The sequence below is a fragment of the Mus caroli genome, unplaced genomic scaffold (assembly GCF_978045245.1).
Source record: "Mus caroli unplaced genomic scaffold, Mus_caroli_1 scaffold_2, whole genome shotgun sequence".
Taxonomy (NCBI): Eukaryota; Metazoa; Chordata; class Mammalia; order Rodentia; family Muridae; genus Mus; species Mus caroli.
Genome location: NW_028227257.1, coordinates 25,891,107 through 25,905,503, shown reverse-complemented (window position 1 = coordinate 25,905,503; position 14,397 = coordinate 25,891,107). Strand labels below are relative to the sequence as shown.

General features: G+C 48.5%; 1 protein-coding gene across 1 annotated transcript in view; it reads left to right on the top strand.

Annotated features, from left to right (window-relative positions):
* The first annotated feature begins 2,909 nt into the window (after positions 1-2,909).
* Positions 2,910-14,397, top strand: part of Efcab8 (EF-hand calcium binding domain 8) — a 67,575-nt gene continuing 56,087 nt past the window's right edge. The window contains exons 1-6 of the mRNA XM_021154642.1: positions 2,910-3,064; positions 3,548-3,589; positions 5,414-5,465; positions 7,313-7,478; positions 11,343-11,461; positions 12,901-13,004. Coding sequence (XP_021010301.1) covers positions 5,424-5,465; positions 7,313-7,478; positions 11,343-11,461; positions 12,901-13,004 — 431 coding nt within the window. The 5' untranslated portion in view covers positions 2,910-3,064; positions 3,548-3,589; positions 5,414-5,423. The remainder of the gene's footprint in view (positions 3,065-3,547; positions 3,590-5,413; positions 5,466-7,312; positions 7,479-11,342; positions 11,462-12,900; positions 13,005-14,397) is intronic.

Here is a 14,397-nt window from a genome sequence, read left to right as displayed (position 1 = left end):
TATTCCAGTTTCGCCTACTGTTGGGCCCTAGAATATTTCTACTTTTCCAGTCTGTCATCCAATGCAAAATCATATATTGCTTCCAGTTGAAAGTTCCTTGAACCATCTTCAGGCTACACCACTTCCTCAGCTGCTTTGTTTTACATGATAGACCTTGTGTGCTCGCTGTGTGTGTGTGTGTGTGTTATGCATGCATATGTATGCTTGTTATGTGTGAGTGTGGATGTGCACACCTGTGGAGGCTGAAGGTTCATGTTAGCTATCTTCTATCTCCACTTGAGGTTTTGAGACAGGGCATCTGTCTTGGCTAGGGTTTTACTGCTGTGAACAGACACCATGACCAAGGAGCTCTTACAAAGAACATTTAATTGGGGCTGGCTTACAGGTTCAGAGGTTCAGACCATTACCATCAAGGTGGGAACATGGCAGCATCCAGGCAGGGATGAGGCTGGAGCAGCTGAGAGTTCCACCTCTTGTCCTGAAGGCAGCTAAAAGACTGGCTTCCAGGCAGCTAGGATGAGGGTCTTAAGGCCCATGCCCACAGTGATGCACGTACTCCAAGAAGGCCACACCTCCTAATAGTGCCACTCCCTGGGCCAAGCATAATCAAACCATCATAGTCTCTCACTAAACCTGAGGTCTCTGTTTCAGCTAGCCTAACTGGCTAGTGAGCCCCGGGATCCTCTTGTCTCTACTGACCCCTCCCTGCCTGGCTCTGGAGTTAACTTGGTGTGTTTCAATGTCAGTCATTTACATGGGTGTTGGGTAAGTTCTCAATCTTGGACAGCATGACTTGACCCAGTGAGCCATTTCCCTCCTGTGTTTTGCTTTTTGTAGGTTTCCTGCATAGATCAGGCTGTCCTGGAGCTGGCTGTGTTGCTCATGCTTGCTTTACAATCACAAAGCCTCTGTTTCAGCCTCGTAAGTGCTAGAGTTACAGGTATGTGTTGCTAGCGTTCAGCAGGCCATCGGCGTGAGTATAGACAGTTGTATCCTGCAGTGTGGGTTTGTTTTTTTTCCTCATGGCGTGATTTATACATGGCTCTATCATTGCATCATGACATGCCATCTACTTCTGTCATTATTGATGCTATTTATTTTTGAGACATTATCTCATGTATGTGTGATGGTATCAGATGTAACCAAAGGTCTTGCCATGAGAGGCACTGAGCCATAACTCCAGCCATCAATAAATGAAAGAGAGAGAAAAAAAAATTGAGGCTGGGTCCCTCTGTTGTAGCCCTGGCTGTCCTGGGACTCTGTAGACCAGGCTAGCCTTGAACTTATAGAGATCAGCCTACCTCTGCTTCTTGACTGCTAGAATTAAAGGCATGCAAAACCATGCCCAACAATTCAAAACAAAACAAAACGAAAAATGTGAAGGCACTGAAGTCATTTGAAATTTGAAGAATAAGCATACATATATATTCTGACTTCATTCAAGTCACATGTGGACTTTTTTTTTTTTTTGTAGAACTTTTGTTTCTTGGCAGCAGTCTCCAATCTCTGTTAACCTTTGACACCTGGGAATCCAGATTGACTTCCTAACATGGGAGTATGCCCCTGTCCCCAAACTTCAGAATCTCCATTTCAACAAGGTCCACTTGTCTGGGGAGAAAACTCTACTCTACTCAGAATCTGTATAATATTCTGTTACATTTAGGCAAAAAGGGCCTGCCCTGGGCCCAGAACTTTAGGGGAATCCTTCCTACCTTGTCTTCTCTGGCTGTTTCCTGCTTAACTAATGGAAGATTCCAGAGGCTAAGGAGACATGGCCACCCAGAGTCAACCCCCTATTCCGTTCTCTGAGCATTAAGACTCAGTACTACTGCCCATGGCAAAGGGGCATTTTTAAATCTTAGTGATTGCTATGACCTTTTTTTTTTCAATTAAAAATTAGATTGTGGGTGTGGTGGCACACATACGTAGTTCCAACACTTGGGAGGTGGAAGGGAAGAGTATCAAGTCATATATGGCCATCCTTGGCTATTTATATAGGGAGTTCAAATCACCTGGGCTACCTGAGACCTTGTCTTAAAAAACAAAACCACAGCTGGAGAGTTAAGAGCACCGACTGCTCTTCTAGAGATCCTGAGTTCAATTCCCAGCAACCACATTGGTGCTCACAGCCATCTATATAATGGGATCCGATGCCTTCTTCTGGTGTGTCTGAAGAGAGCGACAGTGTACTCATACATACAATAAATAAAATTTAAAAAACAAAACTAAAGCCTAGATCTAATGGGTCCACTCCTGTTACTGGCAGCTCCTAGAAAGGCCCTGCATTTGCTTCTAGCCTTTGGTAGGCAGAATCAGGACACTCCTTATCCTTGATCACCAACTCAAGGGATCACCAGTGTGCACTGTGTGGCTCCACAGAGCAGGAAGATGAGCGAGTGGAAGTAGAAATCAAAGCCCAGCCAGCTTTGGACCTCCAAACAGGAAAAGGTTGGAACTGAGAAACAGGCCTTGGGTGAGCCTGGCAATCGCGCTGCTTAGGAGTGAGATGAAGCCCAGCAAAGTGCCAACACTAAAGAGATCTCTGTCCAACCAAAAGGGGGTCAAAAACTAGGGCCTGGCCAAGACCTGGAAATCCACTTCAGCTCCAGAGAGAAGACGAAGGGAAAAATTCCAAAACTAGAGGCGTTAGTAGAAACCAAATCGCTGTAGTCCTAGGCGAAGGAGCAGGAGAAACCCCGCCTTCCCTCGCTCCCCTTTCCCTGGTGCTACCCCTGCTAGCCGCCTGCCTCTGGCCCCGCCTACCATGACCTCGCCCCTCCCGCCTACTCTCGCCAACCAGTTGCCGCTTCGGCCACTTGGCGAGTAGTTTTCCTCCAGCCTCAATCCCAGCGCCTGTCCTACCCACGCGCACATTTGTCTTTCCCAGACGAGGTTAACGTCTCGTCTCGCACAGCTGTGCCTCTGAGCCCCTCCCCTGGAGACATTGTTCTCTGTGCCCCCCTTTGCTTCTGCTCTGTTATTCTTCCTTGATTCTCCTAGAGGAGCTTGGGAGTGCGCTCCCTGTCCCTAAAAGGACTCCAAACCGTATTTCCGTTCTTTCAAGGTCTGAACTGGCATCTGCAGCAGGCTGGAAAGGGCAGATAGTGCTTAGACCTCAGGATGTCCCGGGCCAAACTGTCACCAGCTGGAGCTATCAGCCACTTCCGCCCTACCTTACCTAGTGCCTTAAACTAGGACGGGCAAGTCCTTTGGGGGTACAGGAAGAAGGACGGATTAGGGCCTACCTATCTCGGGATTTGGAACCTAGTGCAGTGACAGATGTTGGCAAATATTACCCACCATCCAGTTTAGGTCCGGTTTCCTGCGACAGCTGCCTAAGGCATGCTGGGGTACTCCCTCCCGCCCCCCATGTCCATGCTGCTGGGTTGTTTCCCCTTCATCCTGTGGGATTCTCATAGCTAGGAGCTAGCCCTATCCCATCTCCTTCTCTTCCCCACCTCCCCAGATTTGTATTCCTTTTTTTTTTTTTTTCATTCTCTTACAAACTACTTCCGGACACTTGTGTTTTTTTTTTTTTTTCCTTCAGAGTTCACAACCGTCTGGCTCTGTCTGCATTCCCTTCCTCAAGGTACTCTGTGGGAAAGGGGGACCCCAGTTCAATGGGTTGCATTACGGGCCACCTTGGTTTAAGGGAAGGTGGGACCCTCCCCCCTTTTCACTGCCATAGAGTGAGCTGGAGGGTAGATGTTGATGAACAAGGGTGCAAGGGCTACCTTCTTCCTTTGCTCTGTTATGAAGAGGTAGTTGGTTGTCCCAGCCTGAAAAAAAAAAATCCTTTCTTTTTTCTTTCCTTCTCCCCCTTCTGTGTGTTAGAGGAATGCATATTTGACAGGTGCCCCCACTTCTACATCTGCCCAGATAACTGCCATTAACCTTAAGGCATATTTTCCCAGGTCTTTTTATTTTTTGAAATTTATTTGACATGTGTGAGTGTTTTTGTTGTTGTTGTTGTTTGTTTTTTCGAGACAGGGTTTCTCTGTGTAGCCCTGGCTGTCCTGGAACTCACTTTGTAGACCAAGCTGGCCTCGAACTCAGAAATCCACCTGCCTCTGCCTCCCAAGTACTGGGATCAAAGGCGTGCGCCACCACCACCCAGCTATGTGTGAGTGTTTTATCGGCATGTATGTCTATGTATTGTGGGTGTAGTGCCCAAGGAGGTCAGAGGAGAACATGAGATCCTCTAGAACAGTAGTTACAGTCGATTGTAGGATGCCATCTTGGGTGGTAGGAATTGAGTACAGCTCCTCTGCGGGAGTTTTTAACTGCTGAGCCATCTCTCCAGCACTACCAGGTCCCTTTCAAGGCCAATACAATTCGTATAGTTAACAGAAATGTACTTTAGATACACTTTTGCATTAGGTTTCTGCTGTTTTCCGTGGCTCTTTTTCCAGTACCACATCCTGTCTCTTGTGTTTCCTTTTTCTATTCTTTAAATGTATCTATGCCCTAAGCTTATGAGTCCTCAGATTTCTAGAGATTTGCGTTTTATTGCTAGATGAGTGGTCGGTCGTCACAGCTTGCTTCATGCCCTCGTCCCTCCGTGCTCCTCTTTCTGGAGAAGTTTCTGCCTTTTCTCTTAGCTGTCCTTACTTTCAAGTTGTCAAGACAGCACCGGGGACCTGGGCCGGTCCCCCTCCCCATTGCCCTTTCTCATGTGCCTACTGCTCTTCTTCCCATTCGGAGCCAGATCGTAAGGATCTTGTGATATGTTTTTCTTCTCACTCTTTTCTCTTCACGTTCCCTCTCTCCCTGATGCCTCCTAGGAACCCTGTGGTCCAGGGTCCACATGGATTACGTGTCAGTCCCGTGGGTATGACATTCTCTTCTCCTTCCCTGCTGTCTGTTCTGCTCTCTGAGAATGCCTCCCAACTCTCATCAGATGTGGGGACCCTACGGGTCTGGTGCCCCAATATCTTGACTTCTCATTAGAAACATGGCCTTGACGTGAAAGAGCTCTCTCCACGAGTTCTTATCTCATCTCACTGGAGAAGGTCCTGCCCCCAAGGGCCCTGGAGGGGGTTGGGAGGGTGTATGCATTGGAGGGTTGTGCCTCCACTTTTAGATGTGTTTCTACCTCTGGATCTGCCTCTCGCAGTAGTGAATGGCTTTTGGGACCTCCACATGGCTTGAGAAGTCCCTGGATTCTACAAATTCTGGATTTAAGCTAGTAATCTTCATGGCTTCAGTGGGCCAGTTTCTTTCCATCAGTTCAGGAAGGCTCCACTGTAAACTTATGGAAAATGTCTGTGGGAAAGGGGACACTCATGAAATACTAGGAGTAGTTGTGGACAAGGGGCAACCATCATCTCCTTTGACCATTTCCAACTTTCTGTGGCTTGGCTAGGTCAGGTCTGTGGACTTGTGTTAAAGCAACTGTGATTATCCATTTTAGGCCAAGACTAATGTCTTCTGAGAAGCCAGGAGAGAGTCCCAAGCCCCAAAAGGTAAGAACATAACAGTGAGTGAGGGGAGATCACAATGGGAGCCACACAAATGTCATTTACCAGTCCACTGCCTTCCAAAATGTCACCAGCATAGGTCTGCTAGCCTCTGCACCAGGCTTGCAAACTTAGATATGTGTAGGATATCTAAGTTAGTCAAGTGATAACTTAGACGAGCCTAACAAGCAGGTTCCTCTTCCCACCCCTCCTCTCCTCCTCAACCCCCACCCCCCATATTAAGGATGGAGCCCAGTCCTTGAGTAAGCTAGGCAAGTTGACGGATAATCAACTCCAGCCCTACTGTTTTGTTTTTTGTTTTAATGTATTGTCTCACTGTATATCTCTAGCTGGTCTAGAACTCACTATGTAGAGCAGGCTGGCCTCCAACTCACACAGATCTGCCTGCCTCTGCCTTCAGAGTGCTGGGATTAAAGGCACACAGAGCTAGGGTTTCATTAGAAGCCCAGTCTGGCCTTCTATCTGGCAGCCCTGGCTCAGCCTCCCTGGTTCTGGCTGGGATTTTAGGTGTGGTTTTCAGAGTCACACATTTGCTTGGCTTCTTTAAGAGTACAGAATGGAGCCGGGTGTGGTGGTGCACGCCTTTAACCCCAGCACTCGGGAGGCAGAGGCAGGCGGATTTCTGAGTTCGAGGCCAGCCTGGTCTACAGAGTGAGCTCCAGGACAGCCAGGGCGACACAGAGAAACCCTGTCTCAAAAACTAAAACAAAACCAACCAAACAAAAAAGAGTATAGAATGGGCCAAATGTCACACACATGAGCACATCAATTCACAGTCTGTTCATGGTCATACTTAATTTTTTGTAGCAGAGCAGCAATAATGGTGAGGTGGGTTTTATAAGTTATCAAGCCAGCATTATCTGTTCAGTGCCTGGGACCAGGTAATGCAGAGATAATGCAAATTACATGTGCCTTGGAAGGAGGAAGCCTGTTAAAGCTAGGGTGTGAAGGGTTCTGGATGCTAAGCTTAGGAATGAGTAGCCATGAAGTGTATCAGAGGGAGGCAAAGTCAGGACCACATTTGCCTCCTAGGAAGATTGACTGATATAAGTGTTGAGAGTCTGACTGGAAAGGAAAGGCAGACTCCGGTCTTGTGGAGGACTCATTGTGCTAGAGCCTGCCATAGGCCAGAGTTTAGGGTGGGAGATGGCTATCAGGAAGAATGAACAAGAGGAGCATAAGAAGGGGCAGGGAACAGAGGGAAGGGCTGAGGCAGTGCTGCCGTTCCTAGCTGGCCTTAGGTGGATGCTAAGTGTCGAGTCTTCTGGCTCTGTGAGGCAGGATTGATTTTTTGCTTTGTTCCTTGTTGGACTCAAAGTGCCTGGTGCTCAATAAACGTGTATATCATGAGGGAGTTAGTGGACACTCATAAGAGCCCCAAAATGTTTGCCCCTTAGGTAGGGCTGAAGTCCATTAGAGAGTTCTAAGCTAGGTGGGATGGTATACCCCTGAAACCCCAGCATTGGCAGGTCGAGGCAGGAGGGTCTCAAGGCCAGCTTGGGTTGCCTCAATAAACTAAACAAACAAAAAAATTAAAAAACAAAACAAAAAATGAGCCCACGTCCTCTGACATTGCTGACCCAAACAGCATCCATAAGAGGACAGTGGTTACCTCCCCATCACGACAAGAAGGACCTTAGACCTTTCTTCATCTTCATAGAATGAAAGTATGTAAGCAATAGTAAAGAAATCTTATCACTTTGAGCAGTGAGCAATATTGTGCACTTAGCTGCTTAACAGATTCCCCTTGTATCAGATGTGCTGACACAACACACATTTGACTTGGAGAACTGTTTCCTAGCATCTAGTTCTTGTGGTCATATTTGTCCCAGATGGCCCAACCAGGTGGATCCCAGAAGACGGAGACTTCCAGATCTGTTCCAGTCACAGATCCCACCATCCACAACAGTGAAATCAATCAAAGAGCTCAGCAGTTTTCCGATATGCACCTGGCTGACCTACAGAAGGTGTTTGAAAAGGAGGCAGACGAGAATGGAGGTACAACCATGCCAAAGGCTGGTTTCTGTGACTCCTGCCTGGGTACCAGGGAAGCGTGGAGGGCTCAGACCTGGTGCATTTTTACGTCTGGTGTCTTGTTTAAAACATATGTCTGGGTAAGTGGTGCAAGTATATTGAAGGCTATTTGGGGATTTTTTTTTTTTTTTAAGATCCTGCTAGTCCAGATACCCAAGTCCACCATGCAGCATTTTGGTGTGTCTCCTCTAAGCCTTGCCATTCTGCAGTCTGTTATCAATTTCTGTGTAACAGTAGCCCCATGGTCTTAGTGGCTTAATTCAACATGTGCTTATGACCTCCTAGTTTCCTTGAGTCTTGATCAAGGTCAGGGCTGAGCTGCCTTCCTGGTCAGGACCTCAAAAAGCTGCAGTTCCATAGTCAGCTGGGGCTATGGTGTCATCTGGGGCTTGACTGGGGAAGGACTTCCTTCTAAGCTTACATACACTGTCCCAGCATTCAGATCCTTGACACTGTGGTATGGTGGCCTTTCATTTCTGTCTGGCTATTGCAGGGAGGTTGCCCTCAGCTCCTAGAAGCCATCCCACAGTGGCCGACCATGTGGGATTGGCCAACATGGCAGCTGGCAAGGCTTTAGCCAAGAGTGGAGAAACACTCACACGAGTCACAATCTTATGGCCATGGGACTGTAGGCAACGGTGTGATACCCTGTGGTCTAAGAGCAAGTCAGAGGTCTCATCCTAAGGAGAAGGGGACCACAGAGGGTGCGAGCAGCAGGACCTGCCCATCCTGGGGGTCTCTGTAAGTATCTTTAATCTTACTCTTCGGATACTAATTTGGAGTAGAACATCTGATCTGAGGAAGCATTTTACACTCAACTGGAGCAAATACTAGCTTAGCCTCCCTTACCCAGATGTGCTCAGAACACGTCCGTAGCGTCCGGTTGGGTGAAACCAGCTAAAATAAAAAGTGTGAGTTATCTCATGAAAGCAAGAAATAGCAATGAAATGGGTTTCCATGCACACCACTGTAAAGTGGAAAAGCCCTAAGCTGGGGATTGCATGTTATTACAGGCCTTTCTTTTTCACTTCCTTTTTTATATCTGAAGGATTTGGCATGGTGCCCCAGAGCCTCCTGGACAAGCCTTACTAGTGGGTCCAAGTCTAACGCAGCCATCCCTCTGTTTTGCTTATTTACATTGCATGAGCTATAAATGATGTTTTGAGGATACCCTCTGCACCCCAGACCTTCTCCCTCCTGGCAGCTTGATTTCTGCCCCGTGGAATGATAATCCTGAAAGTCAAATAGGAGTAAAGGCATCTTCAGAGTTGAGTTGCTAGGTTGTGGATGTTAGAGTCTATCCCCTCTCCTGTTCATTTGACTTTCGCAGCTACACTATAGTGTTTGGGGGGTGGGGGAGAAGAGCAAGCAGGGAGAGACCCAGAGAGAGGAGACAGAGAGACACAGAGAGACGGGAAGTGTATGTGCACATGGCAGGGCTGGAAGTTGACATCAGGATGTCTTCTGTTGCTTTTCACCTTATTTGTTTGAGACAGGGTCTCTTCACCAGATATGAGGTTTGTTGTTTTGGCAAGGCTGGTGGGCCCTAGGATCTGGCAGTCTTTGTCCTGCCCAGGACTGGGTATCTGGCTTTGAACGTAGGTTCCTGGGATTGCACTCTTGTCCTCATCCTCTTCCTTGCAGGGCAAGTGCTTTACCCCTGAGCTGACTTCCCAGCCTGGGCTTTTTTCTTTTTTTAAGAAAAAAATATTGCCGGGTATTGGTGGCGCACACCTTTAGTCCCAGCACTTGGGAGGCAGAGGCAGGCAGATTTCTGAGTTTGAGGCCAGCCTGGTCTACAGAGTGAGTTCCAGGACAACCAGGGCTACACAGAGAAACCCTGTCTTGAAAAGCCAAAAGAAAAAAGAAAAAAAAAAAACCCACAAAAAAACAAAAACACATCTGGCCATGGTGTTAGTTTGGGGAAGGACAATTCCCTCTGCATTGATGGAAAGTTAGAAAATCAGAAAACCAGGCTGGCTTTTCTGTTCAGAAACCTTCAGCAAGGCTATCGAGAACGTTGTGGCACATCATTTCCCAGGCACCTGGATACCAGTACTGGTGGCAGAGAGTGAGGCCATGTCAGTGCCTTCCTGTTCACTATGTGTCCTCCAAGCCAGGGAGTTCTTGCAGTGTGGGAGGTCCTCCTTCCCCTCTCCTGAGGCTTTGCAAGTGCAGAGGCTATCCTGCTTCACCTGTCTCTTCAGAAAGGCCTGCGGTGCTCATAAACTGCCCTTGTCCCCATCCAGGCATGGAAGGACAGTGGCGCGTCACTCTCAACCTCTTGGTCCTAGCCTTACATCCTTGAGAAGGGCGTTTCTCCCAGCAAGCCCATGATGTTCCGCATTTTTTTTTTTTTTTGAGCCTCAGTCTAGTGTGACAGGGACAATGATATGGTGGTGTGAGGCCCACAAGCTGTGGGGACAGATGCTGACATTCCTATCTGTCACTACCAACCTACTGGCTGTGTGACTGTGGGCAGGCGGTCTTGGTTTCCTCAGAGCCCGCCTTACATTGCCAGCATTCAAAGGGTGCAGAGGACAGAGCTGTCACTTCCTGATGCCCAGAGAAACACTTGGATCAGGGTTTGTTGAGTGATGGAGGGGACCTCGTGTAGTTCCTGAGGTCATGGTGGAGTGGGCGACATAGGAAAGTCAAATATTGGAGAGGGCAGCCTCTCAGATGCTCTGTAGGAAGAAAAGCATCCTGGTAGAAAGAGTGACTTGAACTGCAGGGAGGGCCATCCATGCTGTGCAAAGGCCCTGTGGTGGGTGCAGCGAGGTCCTTATGGCTGGAGCAGTATGAAGGATGTGATAGAAGATGGTGCTTGCTGAGAGGAGCCAGATACTGCATGGCCTTCCAGCCATGGCAAGGGTTCCAGTATTTGAAAGGGTTTTAGAAGTGATTTTTGAAGACAATAATTATATAAAAAAATAGATGGCGCCAATTGACACCTTTGCAAATAGATTTCCCCACAGCTATAGAGGTTGGCTCAGGGAGAAAGCATTTTATGCTTGTCTTACCTTCTTCCTTTTTTTCCTCATCTCTTCCTCTAGGCAAAGGTCGTCGTCGTTGTTGTTATTATTATTATTATTATTATTGTTAATCTTTTTGAAACAGAGTCTCATGTAGCTCAGGCTGGCCTTGAACTCGTTGTGTAGCCCAGGTTGGCCTTAAATTCCAAACTTTCTGCCTCTGCCCCCACATGCTGGCATTACAGGTATACACCATCATACCTGACTAAAAGTTTTTGTTTTCATAAATTGCTTTTAAAAGATGTATGACTGCGGAACAGCTCGGTGGTAAAGCACCTGCCAGCATGTTTGAGACCCTAGGCTCAGATCCATGTTACCAAACTGTTCTCTATCTCTCTCCCTGTGCTCCTGATTTGCACCAGAGGCCTCTGTTCTGTGGAGAGACGTTGCTTTAGTCTGTATCCCTTGATCAGAAGTGGGACCTGGTTTATTGAGAACCTCTGTCTACCTTGCCTCCTACTCTGGGGTAAACACAGAGGCAGGTATTCATGAGAAATGACTGAGTGCAGGCAAGTGAGGCTGGAAAGATGATGGGGTGTGATGGCAGAAGCATCAGGAATCAGTGGGCCTGTGCTAGGGTGGATGCTGGAGTCTTGAATGAAAGGGTTGGGGGAGGGGCTGCCTCCTAAGGTATCACACCTCTGGGGGAGTTCTCCCATCTGCCTCCTTTGAGGGGTCAAACTGACAACCACTAGCAGGTAGCAGTGAGTGTCTGAAATGCGGTGCCTGCAGCCTGTGGCCTGTGAGGGCCCTGCAACTTGTACCTAAGCACTGATGCTCTTCTCTCTCGAAGCCCTGAAAAAGGAAGGCTTCATCAGGATCATGAAGGGGGTGCTGAGCAGCATGTCGGAGGAGATGCTCGAGTTGCTGTTCTTGAAGGTGGACTCAGACTGCAATGGCTTTGTCACTTGGGTAAGGAGGGTGCCCTGCAGCCACAGGAAGCTGGGAGAGGTTAGAAAGTCTGGCCTGGTTCTCAGTGGGGGCAAGCAGAGGCTTGAAGATGGGAGGCAGCATGTCCGTGTGCACTCTGGGACCAGCTGGGGTGCTTGCTGGGAGGGAAGCTTGGTATCTCTGAATGGTCTCCCTTGAGACTTCTGTGAGGTGAGCTCACCGCCCCCCACATGGAGACCTTCTCCTCAAGCGTTCCCACTGAGGTACAGCTAGCTCTCCTGTACTTCAGAGTCTCCCATTCAGTGTAGGGGATCTTTGTCAGTGCCAGGACAGATCATGACCCTTTCTTGTCACTCAGGGACAGGCAAGGTCATGGCTGTTGAAACCTGGGACAGGCAAGCTCATGGCTGTTGAAACCAGGACTGTCAGGTCTTCATAGCATAGTAATAATGCTAACCTTCAAGAACTCACAACCTTAAACAGAGCACATGGCGTTAAGTCTGTAGAAATGTGCTGTGCCTTGTTGGAGAGACTGATGTAGGATGACGCTGAGGCATCTGTGTGTCTTCTCCATTGAAGATTCACAGGGTCCAGAATGGGTAGCAGCTGGGAAACTGAGGTGCAGAGCCACTGGGAATGTTGTTTTAGTGTTACAGAGCTGGCTACCAGCTGAGCCTGTGTTCAGACGCAGGGAGTGTGCCTCAAAGGTTTGCGGGATAACTGCCAGTGAACACCTCCTCGTGGTTTGGGTATAATCTTTGTCCATTTACACAACGATTCTTGCCACTTTTTGTTGCACTGAGGGCTTTAGGAATGATAGAGAAATGTTCTACCACTGAGCTACATCCTAGGCAAGCGTTCTGTCACTGGGTTACACTTGCCTTCCCTCCCTCTGTCCCTCCTTTTCCTCCGTCCCTTCCTTTCTCATTGTGATGAGATGTTCTCCAGGGTGGTCTCGAACTCTTGGACTCAGGTGATCCTTCTGTCTTTGTCTTCTGAGTAGCTGGGACTAAGATGTGTCACTATCCCCGGTTCCTGTCTCTAGTCCTGTTTCTTGTCTTCTTCATATATTTGCACCTTGGCTACATTTTAGTGAGGCTGGTCACTGGAGGCTAGAGTTGCAGATATTTGTAGGGTAGATGTGGACCCTTAACTTGGTCATGGGCTTGGACAAATAGGATCTGGTGCCTCAGTGGGATTATTCTCTGTGTGAAGCAGAGGTGACCAGGAACGAGGGGTGCTTAGTGTTACACACCGTGCTTGCCACATTTGAGATCCAAGCACAGGCTGGTTGCCTGGCTAGTTCCCCAGTGAGTGCTCAGAGGCCAGCCTTCAGAGCCACTTAGAGGGGGCTGTAGAGGGACGAGGGGAGACAGTGTATGCCGGGCTTGGGACCCTAAAGGCAAATGTTAAGACTACGACCAACCCTTTCTTCCCTTTGCTTTGTCTTTCTGAGACAGCAGAAGTATGTGGATTATATGATGCGTGAGTTCCAGGGCAAGGAGGAGATGAGGAAGAGCCAGTATCGCCTGCGCTTCCACCTTCCCATGACTGTCATCCCCCTGTAAGAGCCTCTTCCCTGGAGCTGGGGTGTGATGGAAAAGTGCTGGCACTAAGCCTGCAGGGTGCCCCCTCCTCAGGGCACGAGCCACCCTGCTGGCCCAACCAAGGTCCTGGATGGCCTCTTGTCCCTTCAGCTTGCCCTTCACAATCTGTAGGTGGTCATGATGACAAAGGTAGGTGGCTTCACGGATGAGGGAGCCAAGGCTCAGAGAGTCAGCCTGATGGCTTGCCCAGGCTGACAGGCAGAAAGAAGCAGGGCTGTTTATGCTTTTCTCCACCTCTTCTGCACACTGTCCCGTCTCTCTTGCTTCTTTCTTTGGCCAGTGCTGAGCGAATCTGGCAGTTTCATCCCCAGAGGCACAGATGGCTCACATATGTGTAGCTGGGATTCTCCTTCGAGGAAGCTACTGGTGGACTCCCTGGCCTGGCAGCGAGGGCCTTGTTGATCCTTAGGAGAGGTGGTGGTGGGAATTTTTTTTCCTCCAATTTTTTATTAGGTATTTATTTCATTTACATTTCAAATGCTATCCCAAAAGTCCCCTATACCCTCTGGTGGTGGGAATTTTAATGGCCCTGTCTATCTTGGCTCTGCCTGAGCTGCTACTCACTCCACTTATGGCCCCTTTACCCATGGTGTCCCCTGGAGCTGGGGCCTTGGACGGCTTCTATAGCTGATGACCCACAAGAGAAGACTGGGCATTTAATATGTTATTTAATATGAGTTTTACAGTTTTGGGAACCTTCCCAGGGAACTGAAAGTACTAGAAACTGTAAACCCCAAGTGTTTGTGTACTAGGCTTGAGGAAGAGTGGAAAGTTATGGGAAAATGGCTTACTTACTCTTTGAGAAGACATGTAGCCCAGGCTGGTCTCCAACTCCACAGGTAGGTTGAACTTTTGATCGTCCTACCTCTGGTTTTTTGAGTGCTTGGATTATAGGTGTGTATCATGTGTACTAGCCAAGCACTCCTCCAACTGAGATAAATCCCCAGTGCCTTGGGGGCAATCAGGGCAACGGAGGGAGGGGTTAGGCACAGGAACTGGAGTTGACTTAGCCAGCCCATCCATCCCTGTTCCCCTCTGCATCCTTGGCCTTTCAGAAGTAAGGTTGTTGCTGAGAGTCATGGTGTACACCTGCAATCCCAGCATCCTAGTGACAGAGGCAGGAGGACCCAAAGTTCAGGGTCCCCGCCACTACAGGATGAGTTGGAGACCAGCCTGGTATACACGGCACCATGTTTAGGAAAAGAAAAAGAAAAAGATTGCCCTTACCTGGGATCTTACAGCCCAAACCAACTGCTTCTCAAATGCCCTCAGTCGGAAATACTCAACAGTCCAAAGCACCACGCTTTGGAATGGCGTGTCTCAGCTTTCATCAATCTCTTCCTTTCTATG